Source organism: Spodoptera frugiperda, chromosome 31 (assembly GCF_023101765.2).
Source record: "Spodoptera frugiperda isolate SF20-4 chromosome 31, AGI-APGP_CSIRO_Sfru_2.0, whole genome shotgun sequence".
NCBI classification, from domain to species: Eukaryota; Metazoa; Arthropoda; class Insecta; order Lepidoptera; family Noctuidae; genus Spodoptera; species Spodoptera frugiperda.
Window position 1 is genome coordinate 5,699,076 of NC_064242.1, and position 13,074 is coordinate 5,712,149.

General features: G+C 43.7%; 1 protein-coding gene across 2 annotated transcripts in view; it reads right to left on the reverse strand.

The window, feature by feature from the left end:
• Positions 1–2,167: 2,167 nt before the first annotated feature.
• LOC118276113 (glycine, alanine and asparagine-rich protein) overlaps positions 2,168–13,074 on the reverse strand; it is a 103,728-nt gene continuing 92,821 nt past the window's right edge. For both annotated transcript variants that reach the window (XM_050707240.1, XM_050707239.1), the window contains exon 4: positions 2,168–7,577. In XM_050707240.1, coding sequence (XP_050563197.1) covers positions 2,277–7,577 — 5,301 coding nt within the window. In that variant the 3' untranslated portion in view covers positions 2,168–2,276. The remainder of the gene's footprint in view (positions 7,578–13,074) is intronic.

Sequence of the window (13,074 nt, forward strand, 5' to 3'; positions counted from 1 at the left end):
GTTTTTTATATACTTAGAAAGATCCGTGGTATAGATGTGTGTTATGGATGGCTTTCCTACTATCGATAATTCGCATACTCAAGCTGTGCATTTTCACAGCTTAGCTATTACATCTATGTAGTATAGTTGCATAGTAAATCTCTGCTGGAAAAGCATCCTAATACTATTGTGGAACTGTGTAATGCAATTAATGCTCACGTGGCATGTATTGTGTTACTTAGAAATTTTATTGGATAATGTAGAATTGCTTTGTTTACGTAGATTATCATATTACTTCACTACACCTTCTGCTTTTGGTAATTCATTAATGGTGATATCTCTCATGTAACGATGCAAAGCTGTTTTGGTAGGGGTAAATTAATTATATAAAAAACTTTGCTCCTGCTTTGCCTTTGTGCAAATTTCTATAAAACACTTTTTTTATTAACTCGAAATCTTGGTTTCTCACATATTATAAGTATAGGTATTATTTTGACACACTAAATATGAGACACGAAAACACCCTCGCCAAAACGAGCTTTTTCTATACATCGTGTTTATAATCAACTGTCATTACACTTGGACTACTGGACAATTGGGTTTCATTTTATTAATGCCTAGGTGAAATGACAATAAGCCACAATAATAAAACCTCAGCCACATCACTTTTTCCAACAGCTAACAAGAGTGCTTGAAATGTTAATAGACAGTCTGTACATTCATACATTCAAGTTGAATGTATTCGTTTTACAACAAACAGACGTATGTCGACAAGATGTAATTAAACGCACAGAGTATGTTGATTTCATTCATACAAACCCTTTTAAGGTTCAAGAATGTCGCTGATTTTACTCGTATATTTGTATTGTAAATGTATTCGTATATATTTGGTAATGTGTATTTATGAAGATGACATTTTGGTACATGTGTAGGTTTTTCTTTTTTAAGGGGTGAAAATCATCCAATGCCTTCTCCACATCAACAGCATACAAAGGGTTTCTTCTAACACGTAGAAGGTTTGAGCATTAATCACTACGCCTGCTAAACGCGGGTTGGCGATTGCGAGCTTGTAATTAATAATAATTATAAGCCCAGGTTTCCTTACAATATTTTCCTTCACTGTTTGTCAGTGGTGTCTAAACAATCTTAAAAAGTACATATAACTCGGAAAAAATCAATTCATACTTACCATTGGTAGGTTACGAACCCGCTCTCTTGAATGAGACGCGGACGTCTTAAAACTCCGAGACATCTCGACACTCACCCCGTCACAAGGTTGGCTTGCAATGTAAATATACTCAAGAATATTGCGAGATTTCATGACGCCGCAAGAATGTGAGTAGTATCGTTTTTCATATTGTGAATATAATTAATCACCCATCTGATATGCAGAGCAGCTGTGGTGCGAGTGACCTTGTGCATTCCTTTAGACGCTGGAAGATACATTGTAGCTTACAACATAACGGATTTATAGAGGGACTCTATTAAAAGTCTTCAAAATAAAATGACATTTACACCTGTAAATGTCACAATTTCGAATATTTATTGAAACGTTTATATTTTTTTTATAGAATAGGGGGCAAACAAGCACCCGGAGTCCTGATGGATCAGCGCCGCCCATAAACACCCGCAACGCAAGAGAAATCACAGGTGCGTTGCCGGTGCAATTGTTTCGACAATTATATTTTCTTCAGTTGGTAATAAGTTTTTTTATCTATTCATTGGGATGTCATAAGTATACCCTTCGTTCAGCAGTTTTTTTTTTTTTTTTTTTTATATGTTTATTTACATTTGTTCTCCACGGACTCTTGGTCCGTGCCCTTGTCATACAATTTGTGTTTCTTTTTACAATAAATTTTATCAATATGGTATCTACCTTACGCACTACAATTAAACACAACTATTAGATTATAACTACAAAAATACTTATGATTAACATATTTGTTTTTTTTTTATCCACTAAATTAAATTTACCGGCGGCTCTGCCAAGTCAGTCCACCGGCGCGCTGGGAGAGCCGACCTGCCCCAGCAGAAGGCACTCGTTCACGAGTATGACGTGTGTGTCAGCAATTGATCCGGTCAACCATTTTGTTGGGAACGGAACAACCCAACACACAGCGCCACCGACTGTAGGACATTTATGTGAGCGTGACGCCTCAACCCCTGTCGGGTGGGCTGACTTCAACAGAGCTTACAGAAGTCAAAGAGTTTACAATTATATAATTATGTATATAGCAGTTATGTACTTATTTACGATTTCCGCATACACATTACCTCCCACTATATAAATTTTTATTTTAGTCCAAGGAACATTTCTCACCCAAAAGCGCCCCCAGAACTGCCGCGTCTCTGTGTTTGATGGCCATTTTCAGGTTGTAGTCCATTATCCTATGGTCGCTCTCTTCAGCAGCCCTTCTGATCAATTTGCTTATCGCGTCATCACAGTTGTCCGTGTAGTAGATGCAACTATGTGTGTGACGCGATATTGCAACTACTGCATGTGGTACGCTGTCATGAATTTTCTGCCTCTTTGTTGCTGTGTTCACAACTACCACCTTCGCGGACGAAAGCCCCTGAGCCTCGTGTATAGTGAGAATGCGTGATCCCTCGCCCGACCCGTATCCCTGGTTCTTAAGGGATTCCTTTTCTGCCTGGGTGTGTACCAGGTATAAGGTGTCGGGGAGTGATTTTGGGATCATCGCTCCCGAGAATCTTTTTGTCTCCAGGGATCTCACGCCCGACCTGGACGAGTATATGCCACTGTAAACTGTGTTGAGGGCATAGGCCACGTCCATTGGATTCCTGTGGGTACACAGCAACTCCTGACTTATGGGTGTGATATGTGTAGGGCGGCCGTAGTGGAGAGGGAAGAGGTTGTCACGATCAATGAACGGGAGCTGATTAATGTCACCAATTAGCAGGACCTCCTTGGCTAAAGTTATTCGGGCGGCCATCACCACCGCTCCAAAGTGGTTCATAAGAGCCTCGTCTACCATTAGTCGAGTGCAGCTCTCTCGCCCCTTCAAGCCGTTTACTAAGATGGACGCCATTGTTCGAACCCTAGATTTGACTAGTAGTCCCCCAAATCGGCAAGATAGTTTGCCTCTGAGGTCATTTGCTGCTTCAGTTGTTGTGGTGACAATTAAATCTTTGTCCGCATCAAATTGATCCACTATCCAAGTCGTTTTACCGCATCCAGGGACCCCGTTCGTCCAGTGAAACCTCGGAGTGCACCAGCTCTCAAAGGTTATGCCGTCCGGTCCGGATTCCGATATGGATTTTGCCATTTCTAATATCCCATCGTCTAGCATAATCCTGGTACACTTGGCAACCACCACTAGGGAATCGTTGGGGGGAGTTTTAAACTTCACTACTCCGCATCGATTTGATTCCTTCTCGTCGAGAGACACAAATCCTGCAGTGGCGTTGTAAGCTGCCATACTACGACTTATAGAGGTTCCTCTCAGCACTCTCGATGTATTATTGTCGTATATGACTGCTTCTGCTGCTTCGAGTCTATCGTCCAGTATCAGCTCGTTACCTTGCAGATAAGTCTGCAGGATGGCTTCGCAATTCCGCAAGTTAACCTGCTTAGTTGCTTCTATTACTGCGACAAACTCGAGAAAAGCGTTTATGAGATGGTCTCTGGGAGTGGCGGCTTGTCGAAGCTTCGGTGGACAAACGTGGCCCATAGCTGCTCTTGTTGGGGATGACCTAGAATGAGCAGACTGTATTTGAGTGGGACAGCTCTCCGATCCTTGAGTGGACTTGGATGCATTTTTCCTGAAAGGTGACGCAATGAGTCCGGTTACTGAGCATATGGATGTTGTTATTGCCCACATTCTGCCTCGGGACTGTAGTTTTTTATTTTCCCTTTCGGTGGCCCGCTGTTGTTGTTGCAGAGCGCTCTGTTGCAAATATTGTTGCTGTAAACGCTCTGAGCCGCTTGGAGAATCCACCCTTAGCTGGCGCTGAACTGACCTCTTGAGGAAGCTCAAATCTTCCCCCCTGTCCTCGTACACGATGACCTCATGATGTTCTGAGGCCCTAATACAGCCCATAAGGTCTGCCGTTTTCCCTTTTTCATAAGCCACCACTGCAGCGTCTACGCTAATTATTCTGGAATGTATGCCTTCTACGTCTCCCCACTCACCCACGCCTGACAGCACCCCACATGCTTGTGCAAAACAAGTTATAGAGTCGACGCTGGAAAACATTGCGATTGTTTTATTGCGTGTTCGCAACAATCGACAGCTTCGACCCAACAGTTTCATGTCTGGTAGTGCGTCATAGACTTTGCGTCGCATGCTTGTTCTGGATGTGCTGCCATTGATCAGGGAGGCTAGGCCCGGTGAAATAGTGAGCCATTTGCTATTCCTTTTTTCGCAGAAGGCTATCCCTAGTCTTTCGCTGCTGGTGTTCATGAATAGGGCCACACCTCGCAACCGTATTCCTTTGGTGCCGCGTTCTCCATGTAGGAGTATTTGCTTCTCATTGATTATGAGCGGCTCATTAGTACGAGGGGTCTCGGGTACTGCCGTGGCAGTTGTTAATTGATTCTCCAAGGTGGCTATTTGGTGTCTATTATTTAATGTGCTGTTTCTTTCAGCTGCCCTGCTAAAGATAGTGTCTATGTAGCTCAGGAAGTGCGGTCTTTTGACTTTATCAGCTAGAATGGCACTCAGATTGGAGGTATCCAGATTTGTATCTATTTGAGCCTCTAAGCTGGATCTGGCGGCCAGAAAACGGGGACAGTCGAGAATAATGTGCCATACTGACTCACTGATGGTTAAGTCGCATTCGCAACCTGCATTTTCTTTTAATTTGAATCGATGCAGGTACTCAGCGATCCCTCCATGTCCAGTCAACGCTTGTACTTGGGCAGGTGTCAACTTTGTCGATCTCACTAAACGATATGCCTCATTGACATCCGGGAGAAACGTCTTAGTGACCTGCCCAGTAGTGGAGGTGGTATACCTGTCCTGCCACTTTCGGATGGTTTCGTCTCTGATTTTCTTTTTGACGTAGGACATGGGTACCATACAGTAGTCTGCCGTGGTGTTATTTTTCTTTTTGGCAGCAATTTTAGCTAATTCGTCTGCCCTCTCATTCCCGGCCGTTCCGACATGGGCCCTCAGCCAGTAGAACCGGATTTCTCTTCCCTGTTCCTCCACGGTCTCCACACACTGCTTTATTTCTTTGGCCAAACGATGGGTAACTTTGGGGTTCTTTAAGATGTCGAGTGATGACCTAGAGTCACTCATGATGTTTACTCTAGTTGCTCTGCTGTCAAGAACCATTTTGGCAGCTCTGTTCAAAGCGTATAGTTCAGATTGGAAAACCGTGCAGGTAGGGTCCAGGCTAAAAGTGGAGAACACCGACTCACGACCCTCCTCCCACCAGGTCAAGGCAGAACCGACGCCTCCCTCAATTCTGCTTCCATCTGTGTATATCTGAGGGCCGGTAATTCCTCGGACGAGAGGTGTTCCAGAGTCATCGCTCTCCAGAAGCTCATAGTTGATAGATATTAATTTTGAGGGATGTGGCTGATCTAGGTAGTTAACCTGCCTTTCTAGCTCCTTATGAGGTGGTAAATAGTCTAGAGATAATCCTCTTTTAGTTAGATACAAACTGGCACACTCCTGGACTCTCAAGTCGAGTGGGAGAGTACCCGACAAGACTGTTGCTGATGTGAGCGACACTGTACGATACGCTCTGCAGATTTTTTGTGCAAATCCCCTTTGAAGAGCATTTAATTGTTTTTTAATCAACTGTAGCTCCGTCACTGGGGCCCACACGTTTGCGGCGTAAAGTACAATCGGCTCAATGACCGCTACGTAGATTGTTCTCGTTATCTCGCCATTAAGACCCCATGTCACTTTTGCTGCGCGTGCCAGCTGTTTGTAAATATCCGCAGCTTTTTTACACGTTGCGGATATGTGTGACCTGAAGGTGAGTTTTCTGTCTATGGTGAGGCCCAAGAGCTTTACCTCATCTACAAGGTTTATTCTGGTGCCTGTCATGAACAGTTCTGGGGGTTCAAAAACAAGCCTTTTTGTCAGCAGCATAGCGTTGGTTTTGCTTGCTCCGAACCTAAGCTTGTTGCTGACTCCCCATGCTGCAACTATTTCCAAGGCACTATTTACCGATTGCTCCAGTGCGCTCACCCTATGGTTCGAGAATAAGAGAACGACGTCGTCCGCAAATGCCTGGCAATAAACTCCTTCACCTGTTAGTCTGTGTAGCAACGAATCGAGGATTAGGTTCCAAAAAGTGGGTCCACCTACGGACCCTTGTACACAGCCCTTATTTGTTCCCTTTTCGCTGCTGGCTCCGGCGAAGTTGACTTTGACTCTCCGTTCGCTGAGGTAGGAGTTTACCATGGCATACAGGTTTTTCGGACACTTCCTGGCTATCAGTTGATGTTTCAGGGCCGGCCACCAGGCGTTGTCAAAGGCGCCCTCTATGTCTAGTGACACCAGAACGACTATCTTTTTTTCATCCATCTCAGTTTTTATGCGGTTGACCAGATCATACAGTGCGTCTTCCGTTCCGCGTTGAGGCAGAAATCCATACTGGTTTTTGTGAAGAGTTGGAAGGATGTGCCACTGGATTCTGCCTATCATCAGTTTCTCAACTATTTTTCCAAACACAGACAGAAGTCCAATTGGTCTGTAGGACTTTGGATTAGTGTAATCATCTTTGCCTGGTTTTCGGAGAACTATAACATGCGCAGATTTCCATTGCTTTGGGAAGTATGCCCGCTCTAAGCATGAGTTCGCTATGGCAAGAAACACCTCCCGTCGACAATAAATAGCTTCTGCGCAGATATCAGCTGTCAGACCGTCGGCGCCGGGGGCTTTTTTAGGATTGATCTCGTTGAGAATCAAATCCAGTTCTGCCTGTGTAAAGTGAGGGTCGCTTTCCGACAGCTCCTCCATCCCACCTAGACATCTTCCATCCGTTAGTGCACGAAGGTCAGCATGGCCGGGATCATCCGTGGAGGTAGTGTCATCAGGGTAAAAAGTTTTAGCCAACAATTCCGCTGACTTGTCCGGGTTCAGTGTTTGACCCTCAGAATTTCTAAGCAGGGTGTTTTCTCTACATTTTGTTGTTTTCCTGATGACCCTGTATATCCCGTCCCACATGCTTTCCCTCTTTTGAGTCGAGCAGAACTCCCTCCAACTCTTCGTTTGTTCTTCATCGGCTTTTGACGTGTATGTTTCTTTTGCCCGCAAGTATTCCTCAATGACGAACTGTTTGCGAGAGGGAGCTGCGTTCCTTATCCTCCTTTTTCTTCGAAGCACGTCAGTTTTGAGATCCTCTAAAGAGCTCGTCCACCACGGGGGTTTTGATTTCCCTTTCCTCGGCTTATTTTTGGGTAGGGTGGCATCGCATACCTCCGTGATAGCATTTATGTAGGTCGTAATCACGGTTTCCAGCTCTTCAGGTGACTGAACACTCATGATACTTTCTGGAGTTATTTGTTTCTTCTCTAGAGAATCTCGCAGATGTGATCTAAATTTTGTCCAGTTTGCGTTTTTGGTGTTGTAGACTCTCGTTGTTATGGGCTTTGGGGGTTCCAATGCCTTTTCCAGCTGCAAGTCAAACGTTATGGCATTGTGGTCAGAGGTTGTAAGGCCTCTATCTACCATCCAGTTCTGAACTTTTGCTAGCAAAGATGTACTGCAGGCTGTAACGTCCACTATGCTTGTGAAAAGTCGGTCCCCTCTGAGTGCTTCGAAAGTTGGTGTATCCCCTGTGTTGAGAATGTGGAGGTCCATTTCGTTTAGGAACGAATTATAATCTGCTCCCCTCTGGTTCTCCGAGGCGCTGCCCCACCACGGGCTCCAGGCGTTCACGTCTCCAGCTACGATGATATTTTTTGTGGTCAGTTTAGATATGGACTCCTTTAAGCGGGTTAAATTTAGATGTATGTCTTGGTCCCCCTCAAGGTAAACCGATATCACTCCAAGCCGCAGGCTACCTGAGACCAACAGTATTGCTACTTCAGTTTCTGTTACAAGCTGAGGATCATGTATAGTCCTCAGCTGGTCTGAGAAAACGATTACGGCCGCTTTTACTGGCTTTTGTCGATTCATAGTACACTGAATTATTCTTGTGCCAGGGTATTCTTGCATTTCACCAGTGTTCCCTACGTAAGGTTCCTGAACCAGTGCTACAGATATACCTTTTTTCTCCGCAACTTGTAGCAATTCTATAGTGGCTAGCCTGGAGCGATGCAGGTTTGCTTGGATGATACGCATTCTGCCGTTGTTCACCTTTGAGGGGGTTGCGTCCTGATTCGCCTGGTCAACTTTAGCAATATGATATGCGGGAGCGTGCTATAGCATCCCATTTTTGACGTTCTCGACAGACTTCGCTGAAGGCATTATGCGTTGTCTCCGGCCCAACTCCCTGCGCCCTCAAGCAATTCCTGCACGTCGGCGGTTTGTTCGAAAGCCTATTTGGGCATTTCTCCCAAGTGTGTGGGTCTCCACAGTGGCTACAGACATGTTCTTTAGCCTGACAAACGGCTTTTGTGTGACCGTATTCCAGACATTTGTTGCATTGTACCAGTGGGGATTGGTCGAACACTGGTCTCCTCTGCAATCCCACATAGATTTTACCGGCCTCCAGGAATCGCTTGTGGGTACCCGGTGACAATTCCAATACTGGGTGACACTCATGTGGGTTTCGTGCCTTTTTTCTGTACTTCACCCTTATGATGTTGTCTTGCATACTGACGTCACCCAGAAGATGTTTGTTTTGGGCAAGTATGAGTTCTACTAGCTCTGCGTCAGTATGGTAGGACAGCACATCCGCTATTCTGAGCAGTGGGTTACTTGCTTTGGCAACTTCCACTTTGAGGTCGTCCTTCTTTTGGACCTGGCTTTGGACCAACTTCATGTCTTCTTTGGTGCTACAGCTGATAACTATCTTTTGGTTCTTAGCCTTTCTCACCTTTTCCACTTTTGCTCCGGTTTTTTTACAGTCCAGAGCAACCCTTATTTTTTCAATTACATTGTCCCCTGTGTTTTTGGGGTCGGTTGAACTGATTATAAGGGTGTGGTTTGGTTTGTGGACAGGTGGTTTGGATGCCACTTGCGCATACGTAGGTTGACGGATTTGTTTGACAATGTCTGCCAATGCCATTTCCGTACACACGCTGTGTGCAGGTGGGGGAGGCGTTCGCTCTTTGAGCTGCCTCATTGTCCGCAGTTCTGACGATACTGCATCCAGGCGCTCGGTGATAGGCTGAAGATTCTGTTCTAATTGAGGAGCTTGTGCCGATAGTGTGGAGGCGTCTCTGATGTGATCCGCTATGATGTTCATAGTTTTTTTAAGTTCGACTATGTCGTCCTCAATTTTTTGCTGGCTTTGGTTTGTTATTTCTGCTGGAACATTTTGCTCACGAGAACCTAACTTATCATTAATCTCTTGGCTTACTATCTGGAGGGTGGTGGTATTTTCTATGGCCTTGTGTTGCCATCTGCGCAGTTCGTCTAGTTGCTGTGACAATGTTTGTACTGTCGTGAGCAACTTAGCCTGTTTTTCTTCAAGAGATTTGAGGTCTGTTTGAGATTTCTGTGGGGATTTGTGACTTAGGTTTAGTTTCGTCACAGTTGCATTAATCTCTTTTGTTGTTCTTTCGATGTCTTCTATCCTCTTGTACGGTTCCATTGTCTCATAGCCCAGCCAAGCACGGATACCCTTTATTTCTTTGAGGCTCACTGTTAAATCGTTTCGGGCCAATGCTATTTCTGAGGTCAGTTCTTTTGTTACCTCAGCAATTTTTTTGTTGTGGGCCCTCTCGATTGCAATAATTTCCCGTGCATGACGAGACCTTTCCTTCTCCAGGTTTAGCATATGTCGTGACCTGGAATCTGAAAGAGCGAGACAAGTTTCGTAAAGGGACTGAAGACACTCTATTGCCGTTACTTTAAATTCTCGCTTCATGTTCCCGGCAGATTCCAGCGCTGTTTTGCCCCGCTGCAGCTGTTCGTTGGCATATTTGTTAGCCAGGTCCATGGTAATGCCCGAGCGTTGTCTGTCTGTGGTTAGCATGCTCTTTCTTCCTTGCAAGTCTGACGCATCCTGAGATCCGATTTCCCAGGCTTCGTCGTCTGAAAGGATGTCTGCCTGTTCCCAGATTTCTACTTTTTTTATTGCTTCTGTAGCTTGGCAGGAAGGTGAGCGAGTCGTAGATCCGTCGTTCATGGATGACGTCCCTGCCATGGCCATCAAATGGTTTGGTGTACGCGAAGTCAGTGACGCACACCCGGACCGCGGAATGCTCGTCACTGTTTTTTTTACAGGAGATGGTGATGTGATTGTGATGGCGGCTGAGCGCTTACCGCGTGTGCTGCTAGTGGTAGACATTTTTAGTCTTTGTGTAAAATATAAAAAAGAGGGGGAAATGTGTATGCAGTCTAGTCTAACAGAATGTTTGTTTTGTTACAATGTTGTTTGTTAGTATTTTATAGATTATGTTAGTTTATTTTCTAGGGATTATTGTTGGTATTGTTAATCTATGAAGTATGATAGTATCCGACTGGTCCGCTGATGTCCTGCAGTGGTCGGGGTGTGGTGATGTAGCGCGCACGGCCCGACGTGTGTAGAACCACTGGTGTGATTGGTCCTGATGTTCCGTTCGTCGATTGTGAAGTCCGCTCCTCCTCGCGCGGGGCCAAACAGATGTTGCCTTTCCCAATTGTTGACGACCAGTTTTTACGGTCTATGTCAATGGGTCGGATATTTAGCCCTTAGCGCCGCAATTCTTGTGTGCAATGGAATTTGATGTGTCAGCAGTTTTGCAGTAGTCAGTTGTTATCGCCTTTGATTAATATGTTGATATATACGAACGTGCTGACGGCGCGTGCCTGAATGAAGGTCACGTTCGTGCGTTTGAGATGCGGCGATTTGTAATAATTGTTGATATTATTACCGAAACATATGGTATTATTTGTTTTGATGTTTGTTTAGGGACAGAGAGTCTCTTTGCCCTTAGTAGTGCCTGCAGGTTGTGATGCGGCTATACCAATGTTCAGTTTCGCCGGAACGAGGTGATTACACTGACCTTTCTGGGTTTTATTGCTGAGTACCAGGAGTCTGGCTCTTTATTCCTGATCCTGTTGAGTTCCAGATTTGCCCACACGGTCGCTGATGCGTTGAGTATTTAACTTTCACTTTCTAACGATCACACGCGAATAGCTCAAAAATATACTATTTATAGCAATTTTTACGCGGAGCTAGATGTTTCTTGTTCAAGAGTCGTACGTGTTCTCTTCGTTCGTTCAGCAGTTCAACTACACACTAACACATTACACACTCACATTTTGCTCTATATCAAAGAACAGTACTCAAAACTCAACAACCCAAATTCAAACACCCTTGAAACTAAAATCAATCAAGTCATGCTAAGCTACGGGGTCGCTACCCACAGTAGGTATACGATAATGATTCCAAGACGCCGGAAGAAATTACTTTACCTACTCCGACCATCATCAATCATCGCTTCCGAATGTGTTGATCGGCGAAATGTAACGTTTGATCCCCGTCTACGGTCCTGTGACCTTCAGGGATCACAATTGCTTTTGAGATTTAGTTTTATGGACCAGTGTTTTTGACATGGTTTGACTTAAAGTCTTTTATTTGAGTTCTAGGTTAGGAATGTAGGCCTGTAATCCTTTTATGTGTGTGGGATGGTATTGCCTAAAATGTTTTTTTAGTGGCCTGGTGTATCTGTGGATTATCTTTGTCTGTCGAATGCTATTATTCTTTTATCTGTGAACAATTAAGTTATCTCATGTGACGATATTTAAAAAAGTAAAATAGCTTTGCATATATTGGAGCTAGATGCTAGAGAGGCGTATCACGAGTATTGTTTTATATTAAGTATATGCAAAAGATATTTTTCACATGAATACAGATACTTACTCCTTAGAGATGAGTAATCAAACTTACACCGAAATTCTTTAATTTTAATTTGTAGACATACTACAACTAAAACTAAATTTGGATTCAACGTATTCAAACAAAGTGATAAAGAAACTTAAAAACTTAAAAATGGCCTCAATAATTGATGCAAACACTAAAAAACATGAAAATCCAACCATACCTAAACATTAATAAAAGCCAGAATATTTCCTAAGCGTAATCTGAATACTAAAGTAGACGCTATACTGAATGAACCGAGCTGAGCCAATCATCTTTGCGTAAGAGATCCGAGCTTTGCGCTTTCCAGGCGGCACATAGATTAATCGAGAACCTTCTAGGTATTTTTTCGGTAAAAATGTTTGACTTCTTAAAATGTTTTCTTGGAATACAATGAATTAGATCTTTGAACACTTATAGCAACTACAACAGAACTGTGAAACGAGGCCATGAGGCAAGTGTTTTATCTAGAACCAATGCTTTATCCTAAAATTTCTCGGAAATTCTTTTCAACTTAATATTACCAATTTAGTCACTTAACAGAATTTTGATAATATCACCGAGTAGTATCTTATTAATATGATAGATTATATAACATTTTCTTTTTCTTTTCTATAAAAGTACTTTTGACTGAACTTTTCAAAGGCTACACAATTTAAGCTGATTTTTTTACCAGTAAACTCCATGGGATCTGCGTTCTACCTAGCGGGTAACCGGGGCTCCGGCTTGAAACGTAAGAGAAAAAACGGGGCGGTTTTCAATCAGTAGGAGTCTGACACTTCCTCTACCTCTCCCCATTCAGGGCGGGAGACGACATTGGATGAATTTCTATCCTTAAAAACAATTTCGTCTTGTTCTCAACATTTGACTGATGTGCTCACCCAAAACTATCTAGTTTTCACCAAAAGATTAACATCATATTAGTTATCAAGAAACGGCCTGTCAACCGTATGAACGGCAGGGTGCAAATCCAGCGTAATCCATCAGATAGACCCTTGATACCCATATTATCTTGTCACGAAAGTAGTGCTCAGAAAAAATAGCTTAGCAGAATAATGTTTTATTTATAGCTAACTTTATCACACAGAAACTTTATATAGAGTATTTATATCCGACCCGAGTGTCGTTTCACTTAAAGCAAAGTCACACATAACTCTT